At 42.9% G+C, this 15842-nt stretch overlaps 1 protein-coding gene across 1 annotated transcript in view; it reads right to left on the bottom strand.

Moving 5' to 3' along the window:
• Positions 1-3064: 3064 nt before the first annotated feature.
• plod2 (procollagen-lysine, 2-oxoglutarate 5-dioxygenase 2) overlaps positions 3065-15842 on the bottom strand; it is a 31627-nt gene continuing 18849 nt past the window's right edge. The window contains exons 7-20 of the mRNA XM_083995583.1: positions 15646-15743; positions 14411-14512; positions 12299-12424; positions 12093-12214; positions 11213-11317; positions 10188-10313; positions 9210-9351; positions 8333-8395; positions 6998-7111; positions 6584-6649; positions 6236-6340; positions 4613-4759; positions 4298-4423; positions 3065-4060 (exon numbers count right to left, since the gene is read on the bottom strand). Coding sequence (XP_083851709.1) covers positions 3905-4060; positions 4298-4423; positions 4613-4759; positions 6236-6340; positions 6584-6649; positions 6998-7111; positions 8333-8395; positions 9210-9351; positions 10188-10313; positions 11213-11317; positions 12093-12214; positions 12299-12424; positions 14411-14512; positions 15646-15743 — 1598 coding nt within the window. The 3' untranslated portion in view covers positions 3065-3904. The remainder of the gene's footprint in view (positions 4061-4297; positions 4424-4612; positions 4760-6235; positions 6341-6583; positions 6650-6997; positions 7112-8332; positions 8396-9209; positions 9352-10187; positions 10314-11212; positions 11318-12092; positions 12215-12298; positions 12425-14410; positions 14513-15645; positions 15744-15842) is intronic.

Genomic DNA, 15842 nt, shown 5'->3' with positions numbered 1-15842 from the left:
GGTGCATGTGCGCGTAATGAACAAATATCAAAACAGCGGGCTTCATATCACAGCATTCACGCTTTTCAAAGTACGTTGAGAATGGGGCCGTTTGGCAGCGGCCTCACGCTGCCAAGTGGCAAATTACACAGAGGGGGTCCTGTTTTAAACTTTCAAACATTCTTTTATTCAATGTATCTTTCACAGACACGTCTACACACATACACACAGTTCCTAGAATGCTTTGTTCCCTTAAGCCCCATTTTGTGTGAAATTTAATAAATGTAACTTCCTTTGATCAGCTCACACACACAATATATCTAATAATGAACATAAACTAACCCACAAACACACACACACGGGCTCAAATCCATGCGGGCACAGCTGTATTGAACATTTCCTCCCTGTTCCTCACTTCTTGCTTCTTTCCCAGTACTTTTCCAGTTATATCTGACTCACAATTGCACTGTGCCTGAACCCAACTGCCTCCCACCCCTCCCCTCCCCTCCTCTCCTCTTCCCTCCCCTCTCCTCCCCTTCTCTAAACACAATTTGAGAAAGTTATATGAAGTTAACTGTGTGGGACATTGTATATATCGCGCACACATAGCTGGCGTCCTTCATACGTAGGTTTGCGGATGAACAAGTTGCACTGCGACCTCTTATCGCTCGGTTTCAAGCCACAAGCCCACAGTATCTGCTCCAAAACTATTGCACAAGCTTGAATGGTAAATCTGTTGATATTCTATATGTTACTATCAATGAAATAATGGAAATGCCAAAAAAAGAATACAGTACATACTCTTAACCTCTCTGTCAGATTTTGTTGAAACTATTAAAACTCCATCACTGATATAGATTATTTTTGGACGGGGTCAGTGTTAAATTTCAAGTGCAGTAATGAAGTCTTTAAAAGAAGATTGTCCAAATTTTTAGTGGCATACACCAGGTCACAAAGCTGGTTCTCATATACTGTAATAAGACTTGTATTCATAGCTTCAAGTTGTAAACTACTGCGACTAAAAATAAATAGGAAAATGGCTCATAGGTTGCACACAATACTGGCTTCAAACTGCACACGCCTGCTGCTTCATTGCATGACTGTCTTCCATAAACTCATGCACCGCAAGATAGTGTATGCCCACACATAGACTGGCCTCAGGCACATGCATTCTAGGATCATTCAGTTTCAACCCTCTATGTAGTCAGGTTCACAGTGTATGCCACAGTAATGACTAAATCACTGTCTGTTAGCGCACTACCCTACAGTTTGTGGCACACTCGAATCTCCTCTGGTGAAGTATCGCGTTTCCCATCGTTGGAGGCGTTGACCCTAAGCTTGAGTATTCACTGGGTTAAAGAGGGAATGTGTGGCCTCCTGTTGTGCTCAGCTTTGACTGTAAAAACATGAACTCTGGGCGTCGAGGGGAAAGGCTCTAAAACAACCTGCTCCTGCGCTTTGAACATTCACTTTGCGTCATTCTTCATCAAACTTTGGAAATAAATCAAACCTGAAACAATTTCCTTCCATTTTTGTCTTTTTGATAAAAGTAATTCCTGCGAAAAAACCTGTCAGGTATGCCGGTTTTTCCTGTGTGCCTGGCTCCAATCAATGTCACCTTTCAGAGGCCCTGGACGCAGGGCAGACCAGGGGAAACGATGGTCACAAAGGGCTCTTTGAGCTGCACAGAGCCTTTCCCCCATGCTGACCTAAATCTCCTCCTCTGCCCCCTCTCCTCTCGCCCGCCTCATAACAGCGTCTCAGACATTCAGCCTTCATCCAGGCTTCACACAGAGAAGCAGAAACGTGTGCCTGGTCAGGGAGTCAACCCTGCAGGACTCTGCAGGCTGTTGGTGCTAAAAAATAATGAGATTTGATAGGGAGGTGAGAGTCCAGATGATGCAAGTAAGTGAAGGAGTGATCAAACATCAATATTGCATTTGGTTCATAGATGGTACACAAGGAGAAGCTTGTAACTCCTAAAAATGAAATCACACACAGTACAGTATATCTTGTGCAACTGTTTCCAGAACTCAGGAGTTGAACTGGTTTAGGTAGATTTAGTTAAAATGGTAAATGACGCTCCTCTGTACAGGAAGACACATTTTCTGTAGGTTCCACCCTCCGCTCTGTCATCACTCTTACAGCCTCCACTTTCATAAGATTACATGAACATGTTTACACTCAGCCCCCAAGGCAAACTGAATTACATTTGTATCATCACCCTCCCACGCCCAAAACACTCGAGTGCTTACTCTCCCAGCAGAGCGTTGCCCCGGCCCAGACCGGGCCTGAACATTTCTACATGTGACATGTTCAGCGGAGACCGGCTTGACAGATGCAGTAGATGAACTGATAACCGTAATGAAACAATAGACGTCTGTATGCGGCGGTGACTGATCTCTTCCAGACTTGGCCTTGCTTGTGCCAGAATCTACACAGAGGAATTTCTTGATTTTAAACTATTTGAAGTTACAGGAAAAAGGGGAGAAGAACTTGTATTTGCTTTAAAGCGGAACTATGCAAGTCCGGTCGCTTTTCTGCTGTTTCGCTAACCCTCCTCCTGGCCATGTGCATTATTTTGTTTATTGCGAAGCCAACGAGAAATCAATCAATAGAGCGGTATATAACATTATATATCATATACGATGTTAAGACGTGTATATTTTTGTAGTTTAATTTGTCATAAACAAGAGATTACGGCTTACAGAGCTGTACAGGTTGGTTTTCAGCCCAAAGATGCAATAAGTGACACGCACGAGAGCCTCCATTCTCCCTCGTAACAAGTTAAACATTTATTAAACCATCACAATTACTCCAAAGCTGTTTAATTAAGGTAAAAAGCTAGCATAGTTGAGCTACAAATCCTGCATAGTTCCTCTTTAAATACTGAATCACTGATATTTTAATGATGCAGACAGTCATCAGTGTGAACGAAATAAAATGTGAAAAGATTTGTTTTCATTTTTTATAAAGACTTTTTATTAAATTTCAACAATAAGTTAAACAATTTAATTTGCAGAGTCCCAAAATCCATTCGCACACATCTCTCAGAGAAAATATAGCAGAAAAAATGTTTTTTAGGAAAGCAAATGAGTGTTGCCAATTTCTGAAAAAGGAAAAAAAAGCCTTTCAAGTACGACAAGTTGAAAATTGAACTTCATTCAAACAGAATTCATACTGAATTCTGCTATTTTGTTTTCTGGTGTGCAAAATTACAAAAATAGATTTTTCTTTTCTTTTTCTTTTCCACTGGGCACAAACTTTTAATTAAAATCCCAAATGATTGAAATAAAGACAGTTTTTAAGATGGAAAACACTTTCACTAACACCCCACCAAATAATAATGAACATTTTAAAGGCAGAAATATGAACACCAGTAGTAATTGTTGGATTAATGAAGACTTTTTTTACAGTATAAATGACATTTTACCTGAAACACAAGACACACAACAGCTATCTGAATGCTAGCATTGCACAGCTAACTTCTAGCAAAGCTACCAGTGTGTGTGTGTGTATATGTGTGTGTCAATGATGCTACTATAACAACTGTAAATCAAGTATTGGGAAAATCACGAGGACCCACAGCACCAATACCTCCTGTCATAGGAGTCACTAAATGGTTTAAATGTGAATGGAAGCCCTTTAGCCTGCTAACATTTTTTTTAATCCAATATGTATATCTGAAGTGTGAAATGCTTTCGTCTCTTCCCTTTCCACTCTACACTCTGTTTGACAGAGAGTTTTTAATGCAATTCTTTAATTTTTTAAAGCATTTGCTTAAAAAAATAATTAAAAAATTGCATCATTAAAAAAAAAAAAAAAAAATCTGACTCCCAAAAAGTCAAACAACAAAACAAACATAACAGGAGAAAAAAAAGCAAAGCAAAGTCAAAAGACTAATTTACAGTCCGGTTTAGGTAGATCAAGGATCAATGAAGGACACTGCGATGTAGCGGGTGCCGTTGGTGGTGGGCAGACCTTCGTGGAGATGAGTCAGTCGTCCTGGGTGCATGAATGTCCAGCCTTTCCTCGGTGACTCTATGGAGCAGTTGTACCTATGGAAACGGCAGCCTCCGCCCTAAAGAGGAGATTACAGACAGTGGGTGGAGATACTTTAGATTATTAATTGTGGAAAAACTCACAGGTCTAAGAAGAATAGTGACCAGGAAGATGATTTAAATGTGAAGAGCTGAGATTAAATAAATAAAGTTTGATAACAAAGTGGAATGTCAGCTACAGTAGATCATCAGAGTGACTCATCCTCCTTAACACCACCACCCCCTCCTCCTCCTTCTAATCCCCCTCCTCTCCTTGCCTGAAAATCAGTCTCTTTGCTATTGAGGGCGATGTTGATGGTGAAGGTCGAGGAGTCGTGGTGGGGCCTCAGGTACGCCTGTCTCCCAGGCGTGTACTTCACCACAAAGTTCATTAAAGCGTAGCCCTGCGACGAAGGCAAAGGAATACATCAAGTCAGCTGACAGCCACTGTTAAAACTCACATTTCAACAAAGAATGTCAAATACACATAAAAACAAGTCCAAACAGGAGACGGAAGTTTTTCTACTATTTCAACTTAGTTAGGTGGGTTCAGTGTTTATCTTTGTGCTGTTTGACCATGATGTCACACCGACCTTGGTGTAGTAGCCAGAGAAAACTTTCAACGTGACGGGCGATATGAACTCTCTGATGAAGTGCAGCCACTCTTTATCAAAGCCGATTTGCTTCATATGAATGTCGTCGGTGGGCACGGTTTCATAGCCTCCAGTGATCCTCTTGTCCTGAGAGACAGAGAGAGAGAGAGAGTGAGACAGAGAAGAGATGAAATAAGAGCACGCTGCAGCATGATTAACGACGGAACAAATGAGCCACCATCCTCGGTGTGTGAGTGCGGTTTTCAAAGTGATGATGATGATGATGACGTGTCTGTGTGTGTGTCATCAAAACCGCGGGCTGTGCTGTTCTCTGGCTGCATCGGGCTTAATGACCCATCCAGCTCGGAGTTAGTCAAAGGATCTGAACACGTTTAGTCTCCCAGGCAAAGTTTAGGCACATTAATTACTAATTTCAAACTACATAAACCAGGCCACATGAATTAAACACCGTGCACATAAAACACACCATCATAACATTTTGTTTCATTATATTTAAATGGTGCATTTTAATATTATTACCTGATGGTCGTAATATTAAACCTGGTGGTAAAAACATTAAACATGCACATGCCCTTAACACCAGGCGTGTCTGTGTGTGTGAGATGGTGTGTGTCCAAATAAACATATCAAATAAAAAAAAACTAAATAAATAAATGGCTGCACGGCATCTGCCTCACACAAGGGTGTGATAGTTAACCTGAAGGTAACGGCTCCCTCAGCCGTCTTAAAGACACGGCTGTTACAGGCAAGTTTACAAGGCCACACGACGGGTTGTTTATTTCCGTTCTTTCACTTTTTCCTAATGGTATCCGTGTGTGATTAATCACAACGCAACTCCAGCAAAACATTCAACCGACGCACCGTAATTGTTGAAACTCAGACGATTTAAAAGTTGTGGAAGTTTTCGAAAGAAATTACAGCAAATGTTTTCTGAGTGTTAGAAAATGAGCAGCCGTGCCTCCAGCTGTGCCAACTGCGTGCACGCATTGTTGGAATTGATGTGTAATGGGGGGGCAAGCTAAACTGCCACAAGTGTTTTGAAAGGTGTTATTTAGTGCTACAGTAATCAGACGATTGAGAGAAAATTGACAACAATTTGAAAATTAGATTTAAAAAAAGTTGAAAGTTTCTAAACTGAATAGTTATTAGATTTTTTTAAATCCATGCTAATGGTGTTAGCAACTGTTAGCATGCTTACATGCTGATATGTATGAACATGTTATGATGCTATGTGAAGCCCTTTGAGACTAACTGTTTGTAAAAACGGGCTATACAAATAAAATTGCCTTGCCTTACATGAACTCAAATGGTGAATATGGTAAACATCCAGCATGTTAGCATTGGCATAGTTGCTCCTGATGTTAGCAATTAGAAGAGGACATCTTAACTTTGCCAACAGAGCTAATTATGTTTTTTGAGAAACAATGAGCCGATAAATCAAAAGAATGTAATGATTTGCAGCTTTAACTTAAAAATACACACACTTCCTGTCCGTGTTGCAATTGCAAACATTATTGTCAACATAACCATGGCTGTCTGTGTGTCTGCAGGGTGTTGACTGCGGCTCTGTGTGTTCAGGGAACCTTAGTTTATAGTACTGACCTCATGTCTGCCACCAGACCATGAGCCGTAGTGCTCCATCTCCTCCACTATCTCATCACAAGCCTTCTCCGAGAACACTGGGAACCAGAAAACATCTGGACACGGCTGCAACACACACACACACACACACACACACACACACACACAAAGAGACAACAGAGATTAGACCTGAGTCACGCATTCAGCGTCACCTGGAGCGGCAGTTACTGTAATGTTCTGCACAGATACTGAATGTGAAAAGCAGATGCTGGGCTTTCTACGCGACGTTATGTCATTCTTTTTACACCGTCTCGCTGTCTGTGGTTACAACTCCAACACATGCGGATACACACAGGTACAACTACAAACCTCCTCCATGCGATTCTCAGTGAAAATTCGAGAGTAGTTTTGGTGGATGTACTTTTCTTTCCAGTCCTGCATGGAGAAAGAATTTCGGATTAGTGGCCTTTCTTTTTTTTGGATGGATGGGTGGGTGGGTGGTGGTGGCTGTTTGCTGACCTGCATACCTCACAGAGCTAATCCCCTCTCCCACAGGACACGTCGCAGCGTGCCAAATACAGTTGTAAATCGCAACGCCTTATCAGACAGGAGCCTTATCACACTGAAGTCATTGTGTCAAAATCATCTCACATCAGTAATCCTTCCATTATGGCTAATGACCTTTTTACAGGTGGCTGCTGTTTATCTCAGCTATTCAGAAAAAAAAAAAAAAATCTTTTCTTTTTTGTGGTTGGAGAATAATGGGAGCTCATAATGACTTACCACAGGGTTTTCAAATATCTGCCACAAGTCACTGTTGTAATGAGAAATGTTATAATTGGCTGTGGAAATGAGCCTCCCAAAGTCGTGACGGTTTGTTAAGTACATGAAGATTCCCTGCAGCAAAGAGGCAAAGAAAAGTTCAGTCAGCTTCACATAAGTTAAGTAGTTACAACAGATCCATTTCTACATAACCAAAATACATGCACATCTGTAGTACATTGTAGCTTACGATTATGATAAATGTACATGGCAGTCATCAATGGTCAGCACTGACGTAAAACCAGAAAAAAAAAAAGAAATATCTTGATAAAGTCTGATTTAAGTGCATTTTAACGCACTGAAATCAATTCTGTTCGACTTTGACAGAATCCAAACAGACACAGGTGCCATTATAAATAATCTAGGATTATTTATGGGTTGTGGTTGGGGCGACTGCAGGGTTGTTGGTGGGTTTGGGAGCAGGACAGGGAGGGACAGTGAGGTGAGAGGAGTTGGAGAACAGGAACAGACGGGGTTGCTGGGTAGGACAAAGCAAATCCAGGAATGATATTCCCTCTACGGTGAAGCATGGAGGGGTGGGAGGTGTGTGTGTGTGTGAGGGGGGGGTGGCGCTGTGTAAGGGAAGATTTGGACTCACTATCAGACTAGGCTTTGGAAATGCCAAAGAAAATAGCTGATGAATTCAGGCTGGTTTTAAAAATCTCCCAGTGTATGCTTCCAAATTGCTTGTGAAAGCTGTGATTTAGAGCAGATGGTTTACACCAGTGAAACGGATTATTCTTGGAGCCTAGTCTGAGATCAGTGAGTGTGTTTTAGAGGGAGCAGCTCGTTACATGTGTTTGCTGTGAGGTTTTGGCTGTTCGGGGCAAAGCATCAGGACAGGGGACTTGCATGTGGACCGACTCTCCACTCTTCTTTTCTCCTCCTTCATATCCTCTTGGAAGCCATTACAAAAAAAACAGGACAGGGCAGATGTCTTTCTCCCTCTAGTCTGTGTTAAAAGACCCTGAACGCATCACAAGCAAAAGGTCAACATCGATTTCCAAAGAGCTGCCAGTAATCTGACCCTAACTCGTTTCTCTAAATATGCAACTGCCCAATGTGAAATGCTAAAACCTGATAATCATATGGTTTCCAATGGAGAATAATAATGGACATTCTATTTAAAACCTGCAAATTTACAGAATTCAGCTGAGAAATCCTCAAACAAATCAAATATACTCATTTAGCTTGTGAAAAAGTGTGTCAATGACCCATAGCTTGGAGTGGCCTCTCAGTGCTAACCCATTGGAAATGGATGTTTCACAAAGCAGAATAATTAAAACAAGTGGAAACCTTTGGGGGCCTGAGCATATGGAATGATTCCGGAGAAGGGGAGTCTTTTTCTCTGTGACTGGTCTAAAATAAAGGAGAAGCATCACGTAAATAGGATAACATGGTTCAGTGTTTCAGAGTAAGAGACAGGGTGACAGTTGAGATAATACATGTCACATACAGAGCAACTCAGGAGGAGAGGGGGGAAATTCGCCTGCATGAAAAAAAAGGAGCAAGATTCCCTCTGAAGCTGATGTTTTTGTGGGTTAACATGGGTGGGATGCACGTGGTGGGACGCCCAAGCAAATCCAACAGCGCACACCGAGTTTGGATCAGGCAACGGTTAGTAGTTGAGGGCCGAGCACAGTGACAGTGGGTATTAGTTGGGGAAACATTTGAAGAGTTTAAAAAGGTGGAGAACAAAAGGGAAACGCAGAGCAGAGGAGACAGCTTTCGTCAGCCGGGCATTGCAGCTGGTTGCACACTCTGTGGCCGTATGACATTGAGGACAAGAGAAAGTGAAGGGTGATGGGATAATAAGTGGAGCGAGGAACCTGAACGCACCATAGAGCAACCATAAACAGAGAAGAATCATGCCTTGATGACAGACAAAGACATTTCAATCCACTTATACTTGCCACGCTTTCATCTCGTGTTCCCGTTGAGCTGTTGACTTTTGTCAGGGTTAACTTAACAATCATTGCATTTTTAAACTAGAAGCACTAAATCTTTACTCTATACTTGAAGTACACACTTTAATTTTCTAAAGAATTCCTGAAACCTCTCTATAGAGACATTTTCTGAATGAGGAGATAACATTCATATTTTCTACATCATTGAAATACTCTACACTACACAAACACAAAGCCCTAGAAGACAGAGGCCGGGCGTTTCTTACCAGTTCTCTGGCGTTCCTACACAAGGCCATGTCTGGGTCCAGTTTTTCCAGGACAAAGTAGTTCCTCTCTTTCATTTCATTCCTCAAGATAGTGCCCTTGACGAGGTATATGTGGGCCATGTAAGGAATGTTCCACACACCCCTAGAAACAACAGGACACAGAGAGGGGGAAGTGCTCATTTTGGTATAAGTGCTCAAATTTTCATTCCCGGGATGCCACTGGAGATTTTGGGTTGATACTCATGCCATCCATGACTACAGGTGTACAGTACAGTAAGGGAGTGTGTCGGAGAGCTATATGGTGAAACAAAGCAGCAGGTTTTGTTATAAAATGTAGAAGGAACCGATTTGTAAAGATTCTCCCCCCCCCCCCCCCCCCCCCCTTGAAGTGAAACATGTTTTTCTCCCAATTTGAGATGAATAGCTCCATCACACTTCAGTCTCTGTCGCTGCTGACTCCCACTGTCGCCCTGGAGATTGACACTGTTCCCGGATCCCAACCTCCTCCACACAGACACGCTAACTAACCAGTGCTGTAGGAGTTGCTAGAGCAGCGACGAGGACCTGATCCCCTCCGCTGTTTTCCTCCCCGCAGGTTCACGGGTGATTAAACAGCTTTCCACTGTGGTGGGTGAATGTTTGTTCTTCTGCACCTTGTGGGTGCTATTTCAACTTGTTTTTAAAACACATAAAAGAAGTGAGTCAGAGACAGACAGAGATGCTGAAAGGCTTTAATGCTCAGCGCTGTATCACTGCTCAGGTCTGATTGTGGCTGAAACGACTCTTCATGTGTAGCATCCTATGATCATAATGAAGGCATGTTATGCGTGACATGGGTATCAACTGTTTCAACACAGCAGGACAAGAGTTATTTACAGTCATAAACACTGACAGATCCAATTCTGGCGTGCAGGTGTGCCAGCCATAAAAATGCAAAGCCGTAGCTTTGAGTGTGCCCGTGTCGCACTTGTGACTTACATGCGTTTTCTCTGCACAATGTCGACATAATCCTCAGAGCGAGCGTAATAACCATCCAGGCTCAGGGCTCCCCAGAAGTTGGACCACAGCTTGCCGTGACGAGTGACAAGGGGACCAATTATTTTTCTGTAGAGAAGCAGGGGACAGAGCGGAGAGATGGTAATTCTGTCAAAGCAGATAAAACTCAGTGACATCTCACAGACAGGCAGCCACCTAATGCACTGGATCCCTTGGTGGTAAAAACCAGCAGAGTGCTGCACGGAGGAGATCAGCCTCTCTCTGGAAAGATATGATCGCTGCCAAGTCAGTAAAAGATCCTAGAAATACGTAATGCAAACCGAGCTCACACATCACGCCGGATTGGATTGAAATAGGACAAAGACTCGCTGCAGCAGACTTTCTTTGTATTTGCACAAAACAACAGTGGATTTTTCCACTGCTTTCTTTGAGTCTAACAAACCCAAACCGCAAGGAAAGGATTTTGTTTCAATTGAACCATAATTTTCAGCGGCAGTCGATACAGATTGAGATGGATGCTCTACAGTGCACTAATGCTAAATTGTCTTGGTAAAGATAGATTGGCATTTTCCTCTCACAGCTTCGGTGCCAGCAGAGAATTTCTCATGCTGCTCTTTAAATATCCTAGAGAGGCTCTTTTACATTGCATGCCTGCAGCGGGTCACGATACCAAGCCACAGTGACATCCAGTTTATGGGAAGCTTTCTTCACAATCATGAGCTGCAGACGGTTAAAAAGGGTTTGCATGTTTGTTTTTTGTATAATGCAAAGTGGCATTTCGGGGTTAGTGCAACAGACTCTTTCACTGTTTCCATGTGGCCGGGCGAAAACAGGAAGCCAAAGCGGCTTATTTTTAAACTTTCATTCACTCGGCTGTAATGTTCCTGTGGTTTTGCCACTCGAGGGATAAATTGAACGGTTGGACATTGGATCCCAACGGGGGCAGAGGAGGTTTGTTGTGCGTGTTCCAGTGCGCTTTTACTTTTCCAGGTGCCGGCGTGATTTACCTGTTCTGCTCGATGAGGAGCTTCAGCGTCTGTCTGTTGGTGAGCATGACGTCCGAGTCCATGCTGAAGTAGTAGTCGCATGTGGCGTCCTGGCGGCAAAGATCCCTAATAAAATCGAAAACACACAGCACCCGGCATGGCAGAAAAAGCAGTTATTATTCAATCCAGACCCGTTTACAGTCATTGAAACACTTGGAAGCAATCACAGTCGCAAGCCGAAATTTATCAGCTCCTAAGTATAACATGTCATTTTCAATTGGAGAGTCAGACACTCGCTTACTATCTTTAAGCCTGCAGTGCATAATGAGATTTTTAGGAAGATTAGAGGCTGCTAATAAACCTTAGACTCCTTCATTATAGGGATGTTCTGACCAGTGCTTTCAGGCATGCTCTGCTTTTGATAGAATCTCTGCGATGAGGCCTCCCAGATTGAATTATTACTGTGACAACAGACTGTTACTCAATACTGAACAAGGACAGGAAGGTCCATGTGGGTGTAAACTACACCTGTGAGGCTGTGGTAAATCACATTCACATGTCTCTACAGTCCAGGCCGAGGGAGAAGATACTTTCAAAAGTCTGACAATATTCCAGCCACACTGCAGCACATCCATGCATAAAACATTAAGTCTGAAATGAACACCTAGGAAATGAGACATTACCACTGTTAAATATCTGTGCTGTGTTCTGCAGCATAAGGCGACTGCTTTCTTAAATAGAAATCATGAAGGCAGCATTTACAGATTTAAAATTAATCTAGCTGGCAACTTTTCCTTGAAGCTAACATTCATCTGGGCCAAAAATGCCATCATTTGGTTTCATCAGTCTTGCTTTTCAAACCACAGATGCCGAGAGATGATAGATTTAGAGGCCCACATACATGCCCATGTTCCTGGCTTCTCCTTGGCTCAAATTTTCTTCTGGTCCCACAACCTTGAAAGTTTTGAACACGTTCCTGTTCTCTTCCCAGAACTTCTGGATGTGCTTCTCGTGGTAAACCTCCTGAGGAGGGAGCCAGTGTTAATGGATTAGTACCAACACAGAAGGAGTCGAGATGTCGGTGTAGCTGCAGCTGTGTACACTCACATTGTTGTGGATAAAAAGTTTGAGTTTATCCTTTGGATAGTCCAGGGTCAGCAGCCGCTGGAAGAACTCGGGGAGGAATGGAGTCGGCTGCTCGATGAACACGCCAACCAACACATTGGGAAACTCCTGTTTAGATAAGAACATAGACAAATTAGGACTTTTCCAAACAACAGCTCTTGGTAATGGTAGACTGTTTGACAGAAATCATGGATGGTTTCGACATTTCACATCAGATATAAACAATGGAGTTGCTGCAGATGGTGTCCATGACAACTCTGCTTATGATTTCTCATGTGACTCTTGTTAATATCCTCTGCAGTTTTGTTGGTTGGGTTTTTAAAGAAAGAGCTCAACTGTTTACATTTATAATTAGCTTGCAAAAAATGATTGGACAGCCGATGTTATCGATGTAATAAACTCATTAGGTGAGCTCATTAAAAAGACCTAAAATACTATTCTACTGTAGCTCCTAACCCTGATTGCTACGTGTCGCTCTCTAGAGGACAGCCTGTGTGGAGGATACTTGGGGACAGAAGAAGACATAAAGAAGAACTAAGCAAAGAGACACAGAGAAGAGAGGAGGATTTTCCCATGACACTCTGCTCCAGCCCACACAGCTCAGTCTGGACTCCTTATCCTCTTGACCAGTTCATGGCAAAGGTCCGGGCCAGGGATCAAAAGGGATCCAAGCCGAACCGTCTAATTTGCAAGTGCCACAATGACTGTGTTTCAGGCACACGAAGGAGAACTCATGCATCCAGCCAATTGGGACTTAAATTGTCGGAGAAAGACAGTGGACAGGCGGCAAATGGAAAGGAGTGGCACAAAGGGCAGTGAAAGGGTAAAGACTAAATAGAGAAAAGTGTTTATTAAAGCAGACAGAAGCGACACCTCGACTTTCATTTAACCGCAAAAGACAAAACTACAGTAGGCGGCGGCAGAGGTGGTTTGGCTGGTGCTCGGTTCAATCCTGAAACCAAAGTACTGTACACAAAGAACCAAACAGCAGTGCCAGTGATCTGGGTTTACCCCACAAGAAAGGGCAGTATGACCGGTCTTTCCACATGACCTGATCTACGGGAAGCCTTGGTCCCAAACACAGACTGACACAGTGGAATGAATTGCCCTCACTAACTCGCCCATTATTGAGAAGCAGTGCTTTTCCGCAACCATTATGAGAGTGACTGGGAACAGCTTCCACAGAGATGCCTTTCATGTTGCTGGGTTTGTGTTGAAACAGCTCCAGTTCAACTATTGAAGCACACTTATTTATGGAGCCTCAGGGAGAACAGTAAATCTTTAAGGATGCACGTCACAGTATTATATTTTGTGATAGATGTTCATGCCATTGGTGCAGAGGGAGAATTCGGATGTTATTTAATTACAAGGTCACATTTCGATGCATTTCTGAACAGATTGGTACCAAAGTAATTTGCAGAAACAAAGTAGATAAAACATGGGCTATGCTGTAGCTGCATAGACCTGGGTATTGTGAATGCTTCACTACTCTGCCCACAAAGAGAATGAGTTACATTTTTGACAGAAGCAACCACACAGCCGGAGAAATTTCCTCCTGCCTGTCATTGCTGCTGTCTATACGTCGCCAGTCTTGGCTGAACTTTGTGACAAATTTTCAGCATAACCACTATAACTTACTATTGTGGATATAACCCGTACTGAGGAGCCCACTAAAAGCAAGGCTGGTTGACAGTGACACCCCTTTAAATGAGCCCTTCTGAAAACCCCAAAAGCCATATCCTGCACCACAGCAGTGCTCTGCTTCCTATTCCCCAAAGAGTTTCCCTGGCACTTAAGCTCTTTCAAGAGGGTCCAAAAAGGACCAACGGGCACATAACCACTTATTCTTGGAAAGGGTGTGTGCACGGTACCAGCAGCATATCTGTTGAAATAGGTCTATGTGGGTTCCATTCCTACGGTCTAGACAGTCACTGATAGATGGATGGCAGAAGAGCAGGCTATTTTTCATCCTTTCCTCTGTCCACAGAGAGAAGGCGAAAGACAAACTTACCATGTCAGGAATTTAAAAATGGAACTGAAGAGAGGACTGCAAACAGAAGTAAGATGACTAAATTGGAAAAAAAACAAACTTACTTTTAACTGTGACATGTCCAGGACATCATCATCGCAGTGGCTACATCCATGTTCGTAGTTCCATGCATCGGGGACATAGTTGGCTAAGTAGTTCAAGTACATCTGTAAAGGAAAGAATTCAGAGCAGGTGAACGGCTTGACACGGAAGATTAATATCAGCATCAACACGAGCTCCAAGTGTTTTCGGTGTCTCAGCAGAGCGCACTTAAATCATTTTCATGACTTGTTTGGAAAGTCCTCCTTGGAATATGAACGAGATATATAGATTTACTTTGATCATTCACGTCAGACTAAAGCCCACAAGCTTATAAAAGTCGCTTCAACTGAAATTGAGACTCCGCAATCTAGTATAATCATTCCTTTCCTTTGCAGTTTTCCTTCATAAATTTCAACATATTGTAATCAAACTCATAGCTGCTCTGTATTTAGCGAGCATGAAAGTCGCACGTTCTCTGGGAACATGCAATTTCCACGGGACTACTGTTTACGGATCTGTTATCACAGACATTAACATAGCCATCAAGCCTTCGTCAACAGATTGAACTTGGCATGTGGACTGGAAAAATAACAACAAACTAATGGTCAGAGGTCCAACTAGGCAGCACCAGTAGAAACCACTGCTAGGAAACGGATTCTGTGATCTACCATTTAGAGCTGCGCCTCCAGATGTTGAGGCCTCTGGGAGGGATGACTCAGTTTGGTGGGTTTGGTTCATTACCAAGGAAGCCCAGAGACAGGCGGCTGGTGGTGGAGCGAGACGCGTGAGGAGTAAGGGGAAGGAAAAAGCTGGGAAAAAAAAAACCTCCAAAGAATGATGATGGTATTGTGCGTACGTCCTGGTTTTCCGCTTTATTGTTCTCTGTCACTAATGCACAGAGATGGAGAAGAAAAAATGCACTTAAGCACTGTAACCTAGTTTTAGGCCAGACCTCTTTTCTCCACAAAATAATGAGCTGGCTTTCACGGTCTGGAAAGTATCACATGAACACGATGTATATTTCCTGAATGTGTGGGAATTTATGCACTGAAATGCACTCACTGGTGATGAATGCTCATCGGATAAAACTCTAAAAGGCGCAGGGCAACAGGAGCTCATTAGCAAATGGGGAAGAGACATTTAATAATTCAACCGGAAGCTGGTGTCATAGAGGGAGATGATTAACTTAAAAGTATCTGTGAGGTGCCATAAGTATAGACTGTATTTGGTGTGCCAGAGGGCATCATTCCTCACTCACTTTGGTGTTTCCGTTGCCATGGACAACAACTGGCAGAGAGTCGTACGCTGTGTTTCTAACTCTCACTCGGCCCGTTCCAAACTTGAGAAGCACCTCATCTGCCAAGAAGTGGAACATGAGACATTTAAGGCCAGGTTATGAAAGTTGACTCACCACATGGGCAAGGAGCTGTGAAGTTTTCTAATCTGTAAGATAAG

The sequence above is a fragment of the Trachurus trachurus genome (genome assembly GCF_905171665.1).
Source record: "Trachurus trachurus genome assembly, chromosome: 20".
In the NCBI taxonomy this organism is placed as follows: Eukaryota; Metazoa; Chordata; class Actinopteri; order Carangiformes; family Carangidae; genus Trachurus; species Trachurus trachurus.
The sequence above is the reverse complement of the archived record's forward strand: the minus strand, read 5'-3'. Positions and strand labels throughout refer to the sequence as shown.